This window comes from Mobula hypostoma, chromosome 15 (genome assembly GCF_963921235.1).
Source record: "Mobula hypostoma chromosome 15, sMobHyp1.1, whole genome shotgun sequence".
Taxonomy (NCBI): domain Eukaryota; kingdom Metazoa; phylum Chordata; class Chondrichthyes; order Myliobatiformes; family Myliobatidae; genus Mobula; species Mobula hypostoma.
In genome coordinates, this window is record NC_086111.1 from 15,055,821 (window position 1) to 15,069,308 (window position 13,488).

A 13,488-nucleotide genomic window follows, 5' to 3' on the forward strand; every position below is an offset into this window, starting at 1 on the left:
GAATTCTTTCCGCAGACAGTTCCTGAGCTGATGTAGCATTTTCATTTTTTCAAAATTATTAGTGAATTGGGATTCTGTTTGTTGACGTGCTTGAGGACTGACTATTACTCTTGTCATTTCAGGGCCTGCATCAACCAGCACCTGATGAACAACAAGGACTGCTTTTTCTGCAAGGCCACCATCACTGCCGTGGATGACTACACAAAACCATCCTCCTCCTAGTTGTCACTGATCCACCAACCTTGCAATTTCCCTGCTTCCAAAGATAGGGTAAAGGAAAAGATACTCTTCAGGACATTAGCAACTGTGTAACATGCAGAGATTGGAATGTTCAATATCCAATGTTTACAAAAGGGAATGATCCTTGGTGCTTCATCAAGCAATGATGCACTTGTTAGATTGCTATTTAATTTCATATATTGATTCCTAGACTGAGGTAAACACGTTCTGAAGGGCAATTTACAGATTGAATTTCGCCCTGTCCCTGACACACTAATCTTGTGTCTTGGCTGTGATTCCCTTCTTGGGTCCTAAAGCCTACGTTTATTAACTTATGAGCTGCGAACTGACATCAAGTGAGGTTTAAAATCTGTTTGCAGAAATGGGAAAGAAAGCGTATATCTGTGTAACTCCAGCTGTTTGCACTAGAGTCTGGCAGGAGCTTGGAGCGACCCATGAGAAGATACCTACTTGTCTTCAGCAGGTGGTTTTAGGCTCCTGTGGAAATTGTTCAAAGCTACCTGGATCCCTTTTTGCCATACATTGAGACTTTTAGTGGGAACGTTTTAATCAACAGCAGAACTCGAACAGTGCCAGATTGTCTGATACCCTACACCTTGACATGACTTTTATAAACCAACCTATGTCAAAATGATGGGAGCGTTTTCTACTAATCCACAGGCCCTGCCAATGTCCTAAAGCTTTTCTAAAGACTCCTACTTGGAAACAGTGTTTTTGTGCACTTACTGTCTGATTGCCTGGTTTCATTGAACATTTCCCCGTTGAACTGATGTCCCTTGATGTCTAGTAACTAGTGCAGCCACTGACAATGAAGAATAGAGTGATTCCAGTTTATCATGGTGAGAATAACAACTCGTTGTACTTCACCCATACCCGAATTCCCCCCACATCAGGTTCATGTCCTGTGCCTCACAATCTGACCCAGCAGCTCCAGGCGTCAGGAGTGTTTCTTACCAATTATCTAATCTTAAATTTTAAGTCTAAGATACTTTCCCAACTCTTAATTCATTAATTGGTACTATCATTGTATAACAATCAAATCAAGATCATATCTGCCCATACCTGGTTTAATACTGGAAGACATACTACTCAGTATCCTGTGTGCCACAGCCAGCCTGATGCTGGAGAAGGCAGAATTAGGGTTCATTGTCCATAGTTAAACACCGGCCCTTTGTGAATCTGACTCCCACGTTCACATCCTGACCAATATTGTGAGACAGTTCTTCTGTGACATTGGATTACATGAGTCTATACCCAGGCATGCCAGATAATGTGCAGAGCAAGTCCATGTGAGCTTTGATGCTATGACACCTGCTTGGCGTGAATCTGTTGTCGTATCAGGATGCTGGGTGTGAACTTGCTCATGCCTGGACTGGTACTAGCACTGGCTCTGTCTAACATGTAAATCACGGTACTAATATATTCACCTGTCGCGTGCTGAATATTGCCAAAACCATACTGTCCACCTGGTAATATGAGCCAGTATCCCATGAGTCTGTACCTCAAATGAAACATGAATCAGCCAACATGTCCATGCCAGGCAGAATCGCATGTCTCTATCTGTAATGACACTGCATAATGCATGAGTTAGTGCCTTTGTGTCCTCAATTTCCTATACTACTTTCAAAATCTGTTATTGTGTTGGTCATTGACACTATAAACCACACTACAAAACAATATCATCAGTCGTGAGACGATCCACTTTCTGACAATTTAATGTCACTTGTGAGTTGTCATGGCACTACTGGTTCAAAGATCTACTATATGACTTGCACTAAAATGGTGCTTGATGCAGGAGTCCAGAGTTTGTGAGGTGGCCATCAGACTTAACCAGTGAGAAGTAACAAATTACCAAAGTTTAAAGAGGGCATGGGAAAAGTAGACAGAGAGAATCAGCATCCGGTTCTCAAGGAACTGGCTAACTTGTCCCTTTCTCTGCTTACAGCTCTGGGTGAGAGGTGTTTTCATTTGAAAGCTGATCTTGCATTTCAATTTTTTTTTTCTCTCTTCACTAATTAAACTCAGTACCTGAGTACTGTTCATTCTTGGTGATCAGTGCACAACATGCATTTTGCCAAAAACTATCACCTGCCAGTGCACCAGCATATGTGCATTGCAACTAGTGCTGCTGGGCTCGTGTAAAGCTGGAACTTAGTGACCTGGTTAGTGCCATCATCATCTTCTTACAACCGCACCAGTTCTGGTTGTTGAGTACTAACCTCTGCTGCCTGAGTTACTGTTCAACCCTTGGCTGCTATAAAGAATGTGTGAAGATGCTGGTTTTTCACTATCTGATCTTGTAACTTAACACATATTAAAAACTGAAGATTTAGCATTTATAAATTAATATTGTAACTTGCTCTCTGGCCCTGATATATCATTATAGTCCCTGCCAAGGAGGTTCGGAACTACAGGTTTATATTTGCAAAATGTATTTCACAATTATTATAAGTGACTGGTCTAATCAGTTGGTAGAGCAACCTGTTCCCTGACCCTGTTCCCTATGTTAAAGGTGAGGGGTTAGCAGCAGTGGAGAACCTTTGTCTATCCACTGGGAAGCTGCATGCAGTGACAGCTGCCAATTTCTGCTTTTAGTTCTTTGGAATTCCCTTTTGTTGGGGATAATGGAGTGTGTGTGAGAAACTGTTGCTTGTGTTATTGAATTTGATGGACTGTTCTTACATGCGAGTTTACTTGCAGACATGAACAATAAAAATGAGTTACCCATCACATCCGAGGGCTGTTTCATGAAACTCTTCTACATCTCATCCAGTACCCTGACTAGCAACACCACCTCCAACTCAGCACTTAATAAATACCACCGAAAGTCCCAAATTAAAATGTAAACTGGCATTCAGAGCATTTAAACACAAGAGACAGCTGCTACCTCTCTATCTACATAGTTCCCAGATGTCACATGCTAAAATTCAGGACAGGACTTCATCTCCAACCAACCCCTAGACCCAGTAAGTGCCACCATTAAATCTTGCTCTGGTCACAGCTTTGAGGTCTCCAAAGTTAGAAATATACAGCACAATACAGGCCCTTCAGCCCACAAAGCTGTGCCTAACATGTCCTTACCTTAGAACTACCTAGGCTTACCCATAGCCATCTATTTTTCTAAACTCCATGTACCTATCCAGGAGTCTCTTAAAAGGCCCTATCGTATCTGCCTCCACCACCGCCGCCGGCAGCCCATTCCACGCACTCACCACTCTCTGCGTAAAAAAATCTTATCCCTGACATCTACTCTGCACCTACTGCCAAGCACCTTAAAATTATGCCCTCTCATGCTAGCCATTTCAGCCCTGGGAAAAAGCCTCTGACTTTCCACACGATCAATGCCTCTCATTATCTTGTACACCTCTATCAGGTCACCTCTCACCCTCCGTCACTCCAAGGAGAAAAGGCCAAGTTCACTCAACTTGAAGTCTATGGAATTAAGGGAAACAAGTACTGAGATCATGGAAACTGTACAGATTGAAAAGGAGGAGGTCCTTGCTATCTTGAGGAAAATTAAAGTGGATAAATCCCCGGGACCTGACAGGGTGTTCCCTCGGACCTTGAAGGAGACTAGTGTTGAAATTGCAGGGGCCCTGGTGGAAATATTTAAAATGTCGCTGTCTACAGGTGAGGTGCCGGAGGATTGGAGAGTGGCTCATGTTGTTCCGTTGTTTAAAAAAGGATCGAAAAGTAATCCGGGAAATTATAGGCCGGTAAGTTTAACGTTGGTAGTAGGTAAGTTATTGGAGGGAGTACTAGGAGACAGAATCTACAAGCATTTGGATAGGCAGGGACTTATTAGGGAGAGTCAACATGGCTTTGTGCGTGGTAGGTCATGTTTGACCAATCTATTGGAGTTTCTCAAGGTGGTTACCAGGAAAATGGATGAAAGGAAGGCAGTGGATATTGTCTACATGGACTTCAGTAAGGCCTTTGACAAGGTCCCACATGGGAGGTTAGTTAGGAAAATTCAGTCGCTAGGTATACATGGAGAGGTGGTAAATTGGATTAGACATTGGCTCAATGGAAGAAGCCAAAGAGTGGTAGTAGAGAATTGCTTCCCCGAGTGGAGGCCTGTGACTAGTGGTGTGCCATAGGGATCGGTGCTGGGTCCATTGTTATTTGTCATCTATATCAATGATCTGGATGATAATGTGGTAAATTGGATCAGCAAATTTGCTGATGATACAAAGATTGGAGGTGTAGTAGACAGTGAGGAAGATTTTCAGAGCCTGCAGAGGGACTTGGACCAGCTGGAAAAATGGGCTGAAAAATGGCAGATGGAGTTTAATACAGACAAGTGTGAAGTATTGCACGTTGGAAGGACAAACCAAGGTAGAACATACAGGGTTAATGGTAAGGCACTGAGGAGTGCAGTAGAACAGAGTGATCTGGGAATACAGATACAAAATTCCCTAAAAGTGGTGTCACAGGTAGATAGGGTCGTAAAGAGAGCTTTTGGTACATTGGCCTTTATTAATCAAAGTATTGAGTATAAGAGCTGGAATGTTATGATGAGGTTGTATAAGGCATTGGTGAGGCCGAATCTGGAGTATTGTGTTCAGTTGTTGAAAGAGTGCAGAGAAGGTTTACAAGGATGTTGCCGGGACTTGAGAAACTCAGTTACAGACAAAGGTTGAATAGGTTAGGACTTTATTCCCTGGAGCTTAGAAGAATGAGGGGAGATTTGATAGGTATATAAAATTATGATGGGTATAGATAGAGTGAATGCAAGCAGGCTTTTTCCACTGAGGCAAGGGGAGAAAAAAAACCAGAGGACATGCGTTAAGGGTGAACATTAGGGGGGGCTTCTTCACACAGAGAGTGGTGGGAGTATGGAATGAGCTGCCAGACGACGTAATAAATGCGGGTTCTTTTTTAACATTTAAGAATAAATTGGACAGATACATGGATGGGAGGTGTATGGAGGGATATGGTCCGTGTGCAGGTCAGTGGGACTAGGCAGAAAATGGTTCGGCACAGCCAAGAAGGGCCAAAAGGCCTGTTTTTGTGCTCTAGTTTTTCTATGGTTTCTATTCTCATAAGGCATGCTCCCCAATGCAGGCAACATCCTTGTAAATCTCCTCTGCACCCTTTCTATGGTTTCCACGTCCTTCCTGTAGTGAGGCGACCAGAATTGAGCTCAGTACTCCAAGTGAGGTCTGACCAAGGTCCTATATAGCTGCAACATTACCTCTCGCCTCATAAACTCAATCCCACGATGAAGGCCAATGCACCATATGCCTTCTTAACCACAGAGTCAACCTGCATAGCAGCTTTGAGTGTCCTATGGACTCGGACCCCAAGATCCCTCTGATCCTCCACACTGCCAAGAATCTTGCCATTAATGCTATATTCTGCTCTAATATTTGCCCTACCAAAATGAACCACCTCACACTTATTTAGGTTGAACTCCATCTGCCACTTCTCAGCCCAGTTTTGCATCCTATCAATGTCCCGCTGTAACCTCTGACAGCCCTCCACAATATCCACAACACCCCCAACCTTTGTGTCATCAGCAAATTTACTAACCATCCCTTCACTTCTTCATCCAGGTCATTTATAAAAATCACAAAGAGAAGGGGGTTCCAGAACAGATCCCTGAGGCACACCACTGGTCACCGACCTCCATGCAGAATATGACCCGTCTACAACCACTCGTTGCCTTCTGTGGGCAAGCCAGTTCTAGATCCACAAAACAATGTCTCCTTGGATCCCATGCCTCCTTACTTTCTCAATAAGTCTTGCATGGGGTACCTTATCAAATGCCTTGCTAAAATCCATATACACTACATCTAAGGCTCTACCTTCATCAATGTGTTTAGTCACATCCTCAAAAAATTCAATCAGCTCGTAAGGCACAACCTGCCTTTGACAAACACATGCTGACTATTCCTAATCATATTATGCCTCTCCAAATGTTCACAAATCCTGCCTTTTAGGATTTTCTCCATCCACTTACCAACCAGTGAAGTAAGACTCACTGGTCTATAATTTCCTGGGCTATCCCTACTCCCTTTCTTGAATAATGGAACAACATCCGCAACCCTTCAGTCCTCCAGAACCTCTCCCGTCCTCATTGATGATGCAAAGATCATCGCCAGAGGCTCAGCAGTCTCCTCCCTCACCTCCCAGAGTAGCCTGGGGTACATCCTGTCCGGTCCCAGTGCCTTATCCAATTTGATGCTTTCCAAAAGCTCCAACACATCCTCTTTCTTAATATCTATATGCTCAAGCTTTTCAGTCTGCTGCAAGTCATCCTGAAAATTGCCAAAGCTCCTTTTCCATGGTGAATACTGAAGCAAAGTATTCATTAAGTACCTCTGCCATCTCCTTCAGTTCCATACACACTTTTCCACTGTCACACTTGATTGGTTCTATTCTCTCATGTCTTATCCTCTTGCTCTTCACATACTTGTAGAATGCCTTGTGGTTTTCCTTAATCCTGTCCGCCAAGGCCTTCTCATGGCCCCTTCTGGCTCTCCTAATTTCATTTTAAGCTCCTTCCTGCTAGCCTTATAATCTTCTAGATCTCTATTATTACCTAGTTTTTTGAACCTTTTGTAAGCTCTTTTCTTCTTGACTAGATTTACAACAGCCTTTGTGCACCATGGTTCCTGTACCCTACCATCCTTTCCGTCTCATTGGAACGTAACTATGCAGAACCTCATGCAAATATCCCCTGAACATTTGCCACATTTCTTCTGTACGTTTCCCTGAGACCATCTGTTCCCAATTTATCCTTCCAAGTTCCTACCTGATAGCCTCATATTTCTCCTTACTCCACCTAAACGTTTCCCTAACTTGTCTGTTCCTATCCCTCTCCAATGCTATGGTAAAGGAGATAGAATTGTGATCACTATTGAATAATGGAACAACATCCGCAACCCTCCAATCCTCCGGAACCTCTCCCGTCCTCATTGATAAAGTAAAGATCATCGCTAGAAGCTCAGCGATCTCCGGAGACTATGCACGGTATTTGTTACATAGGTACCGTGCACAATCCTGGTTTGATGGAGACGGATGTGAGAAGCACGGAGGAACATCTGGAGAAACTTCTGAAATGCCTGCTTCGCTGCTGCTACTGTGCAATCCAGAATCTCTGGAGAAGGCCCCAAATCCTCGGCTTTGCCTATTGCCGGGGCAGGGGTCGAAGCGCTCAGCAGAGATGGTGCTTGGTGTCGGAGGCTCGAAGTTTTCAGATGGACTCAAGAGTCGGCCATGATCGAGTGCTTCCCGTGTGCTGCATCGGCAAGTTTGCAGCGCTGGAAGCTCATGGCAGGGAGAGTTTTTCTTCCTTCTACCGTCTGCATGAGATGATGGGACTTTTGAGAGACTTTGAGACTTTCTTTTACTGTGCCCATGGTCTGTTCTTCATCAAATTACGGTATTGCTTTGCACTGTTGTAACTATTTGTTATAATTATGTGGCTTTTGTCAGTATTTTTAGTCTTGGTTTGTCTTGTGTTTCTGTGATATCTTTCTGGAGGAACAATGCATCATTTCATGCATTACTAAATGACAATAAAAGAGGACTGCATGTCCTCAAACTAATCTAATCTAATCTCCAAAATGCTCTCCCATTGAGAGGCCTGACACCTGACCAGGTTCATTTCCCAATACCAGATCAAGTACAACCTCTATGTAGATAAGCCTACATATTGTGTCAGGAAACCTTCCTGAACACACCTAACAAACTCCACCCCATCTAAACCCCTTGCTCTAGGGAAATGCCAATCAATATTTGGGAAATTAAAATCTCCCACCACAACAACCCTGTTAATATTACTCCTTTCCAGAATTAAATGAATGTTATTACTTTAACTGCAATTTAATTGATTAAAGGTTTTGGAATATTAACATTATAGGCACTACAGTCTTTTTTTTGAATAGCCAATCATAAAATGTGACAAAAGCAAATAAGTGGATATAACTTTCACTTTTCATTTAAAATATTCAAAAATTATTTGGTAAAGAAATGATTAGGTACAACCAGGAATCGATGACAATGTCATCATGTTATCTCTTGAATATACAGCAAGGACATATTGTGTTCATTCATTGTGATTATCCATTAACTACTTTCAATTAATCTTCAAAGATTGTAATAATCAGTTTTGTACAACATTTGTGGCCATAGGCCATGCTTAATGATGAGACTAACATAATAAGAGCCTTTGGATTGGATTACATTTAACACAGACTACATAAGAGTACTGCTAGAGCCGGTATGCTTCTTTTAAAGTATATTTGCACAAAAATTCAGAATTTATCATGTTAAAATAGAACAAGAGGCCCCAATCATTTACAGGCACTTCAATGGCCAATTTCACAACTACTCCAACTGAAGAAATTAAATGTTGCCTTCTGATAGCAAGAAATCTCCCATTTCCAAATAAATGACATTGTATAGAAACTGTGTACAAATTAATAAAAATAATTCACAATAAGAAACCCATGAGGAATTAAATTGGAACTCCCACAATTAGTATTGGTCTTTGTTTTACCACATTGGGTAAATGCTTACGTTTCTAAACATTCTAGCCTGTACAGGCACATGCATGTAGGGAAAATAAACTTTAAACTACAGGGTACAGAGCAAACTGCATTAATCTCTCATTAATCAGCACAGTGCAATAATGTCAGAGCCCACATTATGTGGAACTACAGTTAAGGTTCCGGCTGTCACCTGCAGCCAGAACAACTAGAAAACTGGGTGTGACTCTTGGTCTTAATTCTGTAACATGTGAAGGCTATAGTCTTCAAGGCTGTTTTATAGAACTCAGTTCAAGTGGACAAGAGTGGAACCCCATCAATAAATTACCCACGTAGTGACCAAAGGCCCTGCTTTATTTCGAGGACTGGCTAGATGTTGTAGAGTTAACATAGAGCTTTGCCTTTAGGGATCCATCTTTCCCATGTAATATTTCAAAAGCCACCCTCCCTAGGAAATGATTTACTGGATCTAATCTTGCATAAGAGCTACTCCCTTCACAGAGTCACCTGAAATAATTACAAGCTGCAAGTACTTCAAGGCAAATCATATTTTAAGCTGAACTCCTCTGACACAGTTGGTAGGATGACGCAGCCTAAATAACAGCATCTTTAGTGATTTGTCAGTCTGAATTCAGGTGCTGCAAGGGGAGTTATCCAAGTACCCAACCCTTATTCATTACTCTGATCCACCCACTGGCAGGTTAGAGCGCTCTGCCCTTGAGCTTGGGTGCAGGTAACAGCCACGACCTACATGATGATCTTGGGCTCTGGCACAGAGTCAGCGATAGACTTGTGAGGTAGGACGTTAGCTCCATTCAAGTAGAGTTCATCTTTTACAATCACATCCTCTCCCAGGACTGCCACGTTCTCCATCCGCACCTGGAGACAAATAGACACCAGTCAAACCCAACAATGCCAGTGGCAAACCTATACTTCACCACCTGTGTTGGAGAAAAGTGACAGCCTTACTGGGCACAACACGATCAGGAAGGAAGAAATGAAGGCATCCCAGTGCACAGGCAAAGAGCTCGAACACCTTCTCATTCAACATTTAAATGTATTATGCACAAGTAACCAGCCCTTCTAACCACCTGAGCCAGCAAACTCTCCAAATCACTGAAAGCTTTTGTTGGACTATGCCTAATTAGAATGTTATTGATCGTTGGCAGTGGCTCATACAGCTGATGACTGCCCAGTGTTGCCATTTCCTGGCAGGAGTCCTCAAAAATATATATCAATATATCAAAAAAATATATATAACAAGTTAGGTCTTTATTCTTTGGAGTGTAGAAGGTTGAGGGAAGACTTGATAGAGGTATTTAAAATTATGAGGGGGATAGATAGAGTTGACGTGATAGACTTTTTCCATTGAGAGTGGGGGAGATTCAAACAAGAGGAAATGTTGAGAGTTAAAGGGCAAAAGTTTAGGGGTAACATGAGGGGGAACTTCTTTACTCAGAGAGTGGTGGCTGTGTGGAACGAGCTTCCAGCAGAAGTGGTTGAGGCAGGTTTGATGTTGTCGTTTAAAGTTAAATTGGACAGCTATTTGGACAGGAAAGGAATGGAGGGTTATGGGCTGAGTGCAGGTTGGTGGGACTAGGTGAGAGTAAGTTCGGCACGGACTAGAAGGGCCGAGATGGCCCGTTTCCGTGCTGTAATTGTTATATGGTTATATCAACTGGGACTCTTTATTGACGTAAAAGGGAATGTATGCATTTGAGGCATCCTTGTGAGAAACAGAGACAGTACAGTACAGGCCCTTCAGCCCACGATGTTATGCTGACTCTAACCTGCTCTAAGATCAATCCAACCCTTTTCTCCCACATTGTCTATTCTTCTATCACCCATGTGCCTGTCTAAGAGTTTCTTAAATGTCTCTAATGTATCTGCCTCTGTCACACCCCCCCAACATTATGTAAAAAAAACTCAACACTAACAGGCACCTATACTTTCCTCCAAACACCTTAAAATTCTGCCCTCTCGCATTAGCTATTTCTGCTCTGGGAAAGACTCTCTGAAGACCCACTCCATCTGTTCCTCAATCAAGTCACCTCTCATCCTCCTTTGCTCCAAAGAGAAAAGCCCTAGCTCGCTCAACTTATCCTCATAAAACATTTTCTCTAATTCAGGCAGCATTTTGGTATATCTCCTCTGCACCCTCTCTAAAGGTTCCTTTCTTTCTTTTTAAATCTTTTTATTGAGTAAGTATACAAAAAAGGTAAGCCATATAAACATTAATACAATGTTAAAGTATAATAAAATTCCAAAAGATATCAATACCAAAAAGAAATTACTACAAACAATGTAATTTAAACATAAGAAACCAAGATAACATAATAGTATACTAAATTTTATATATATCAATGGAAAAAAAAAGAAAAAAACCCCCCAAAAAAAAACCCACCGTGCAGCTAACTAAAAGCAAAGCAAAGCAATGGGCTAACTTGAAACCAAACAGAGTTAAACTTAAAATCACGTCCTCAATCCCGACCTCCATTAAAAACAGTGAAAAAAAAACAAGAAGGGTAAATATTACATTAAATGAAAATATCGAATAAAAGGTCCCCAAATCTGTTCAAATTTAAATGAAGAATCATAAAGGTTACTTCTAATTTTCTCCAAATTCAAACATAAAATCGTCTGAGAAAACCAAAAAAAGGTAGTTGGAGCATTAAGCTCTTTCCAATGTTGTAAAATACATCTTTTCGCCATTAAAGTAAGAAATGCAATCATTCTACGGGCTGAAGGGGAAAGATTACTAGAAATTTTAGGTAGTCCAAAGATAGCAGTAATAGGGTGAGGAGAGATATCTATATTTAATACCTTAGAAATAATATTGAAAATATCTCTCCAAAAAGTTTCCAAAGCAGGGCAAGACCAAAACATATGAGTTAAAGAGGCTATCTGCCCCGAACATCTATCACAGAAAGGATTAATATGCGAGTAAAAACGCGCTAACTTATCTTTGGACATATGTGCTCTATGAACCACTTTAAATTGAATTAGGGAATGTTTAGCACAAATAGAGGAAGTATTAACTAATTGTAAAATCTGCCCCCAATCATCCACAGAAATGGTAAGCCCCAATTCCTGTTCCCAATCTACCCTAATCTTATCAAATGGAGCTTTCCTAAGTTTCATAATAATATTATAAATCATAGCCGATGCACCTTTCTGACATGGATTAAGGTTAATTATCGAATCTAAAATATATGTAGGAGGAAGCATTGGAAAGGAAGAAAGTATAGTACTTAGGAAATTTCTAACTTGTAAATATCTAAAAAAATGTATTCTTGATAAGTTATATTTATTAGATAATTGTTCAAAAGACATAAGGGAACCATCTAAAAATAAATCCAAAAACCGTAAAATACCCTTAGTCTTCCAAGTTTGAAAAGCGCGATCCGTAAAAGAGGGAGGAAAAAATATGTTACCTAAAATAGGAATCGCTAACCCGAATTGATTAAGATCAAAAAATTTTCTGAATTGAAACCAAATGCGCAAAGCATATTTAACTATCGGGTTAGAGACCTGCTTAAGACGTTTCGAATCAAAAGGGAGAGAGGAGCCTAAAATAGAACCAAGTGTATAACCCTGAACCGATTGTAATTCCAATGCTACCCATTTAGGAATAGATAGTATGTCCTGGTCAAGTAACCAAAATTTCATATGTCGAATATTAATAGCCCAATAATAGAATCTAAAGTTAGGTAATGCTAAACCTCCATCTCTCTTAGCTTCCTGTAAATGTATTTTACCCAGTCTCGGATTCTTATTCTGCCAAATAAATGAAGAAATTTTAGAGTCAACTTTATCAAAAAAAGATTTTGGAACGAAAATTGGTAATGCCTGAAACACATATAAAAATTTTGGCAAAAAAAAACATCTTAACCGCATTAATACGACCAATCAAAGTTAAATATAAAGGAAACCATTTAGATGAAAGTTGAGTAATATGGTCTATTAATGGTAAAAAGTTAGTCTTAAATAAATCTTTGTATTTACAAGTAATTTTAATCCCAAGATATGAAAAGTAATTATTAATCAATTTAAATGGAAATTTATAATATAAGGGAAGATGTTTATTAATCGGAAAAAGTTCACTCTTACTAAGATTTAATTTATAACCTGAGAAAAGACCAAATTGTGCTAATAACTCTAAAACAGCAGGAATAGATCTCTCAGGATTAGAAATATATAAAAGTAAATCATCAGCATAGAGTGATAATTTATGGGACTTTAATCCCCGAGTTATCTCAGTAATATTTGAAGATTCTCGAATAGCAATTGCAAGAGGTTCTAATGCAATATCAAATAATAGGGGACTAAGAGGACAGCCTTGTCGAGTACCACGAAAGAGAGGAAAAAAAGGTGAGTTTAAAGAGTTAGTACGAACCGAGGCTACAGGGGAGTGATATAACAGTTTAATCCAGGATATAAATCTCAAGCTAAAATTAAACATTTCAAGCACCTTAAATAAATAAGGCCATTCTACTCTATCAAAAGCTTTCTCGGCATCTAAAGAAATAACACACTCAGGAGCATTTTGTGAGGGAGTATAAACGATATTTAACAATGTACGAATATTATAAAAAGAGTAACGACCTTTAATAAAACCCGTTTGGTCCTCCGAAATAATAGAAGGAAGTACTTTTTCTAGTCTATTTGCTAATAACTTAGAAAAAACTTTAGAATCAACATTTAATAAAGATATTGGTCTATAAGATGCACATTGAGCAGGGTCTTTATC

At 40.4% G+C, this 13,488-nt stretch overlaps 2 protein-coding genes across 6 annotated transcripts in view; one reads left to right on the top strand and one right to left on the bottom strand.

Moving 5' to 3' along the window:
* LOC134356709 (E3 ubiquitin-protein ligase RNF123) overlaps nucleotides 1–4,345 on the top strand; it is a 435,173-nt gene extending 430,828 nt beyond the window's left edge. For all 3 annotated transcript variants that reach the window (XM_063067762.1, XM_063067763.1, XM_063067761.1), the window contains one exon: nucleotides 123–4,345. In XM_063067762.1, the coding sequence (XP_062923832.1) occupies nucleotides 123–222 (100 nt within the window). In that variant the 3' untranslated portion in view covers nucleotides 223–4,345. The remainder of the gene's footprint in view (nucleotides 1–122) is intronic.
* A 3,752-nt stretch (nucleotides 4,346–8,097) lies between these two features.
* gmppb (GDP-mannose pyrophosphorylase B) overlaps nucleotides 8,098–13,488 on the bottom strand; it is a 34,202-nt gene continuing 28,811 nt past the window's right edge. For 2 of the 3 annotated variants that reach the window (XM_063067764.1, XM_063067765.1), the window contains one exon: nucleotides 8,099–9,617. In XM_063067764.1, coding sequence (XP_062923834.1) covers nucleotides 9,486–9,617 — 132 coding nt within the window. In that variant the 3' untranslated portion in view covers nucleotides 8,099–9,485. Of the gene's footprint in view, nucleotides 9,618–13,488 lie in introns of all 3 variants that reach the window. The other variant, XM_063067766.1, reaches the window with a different exon arrangement.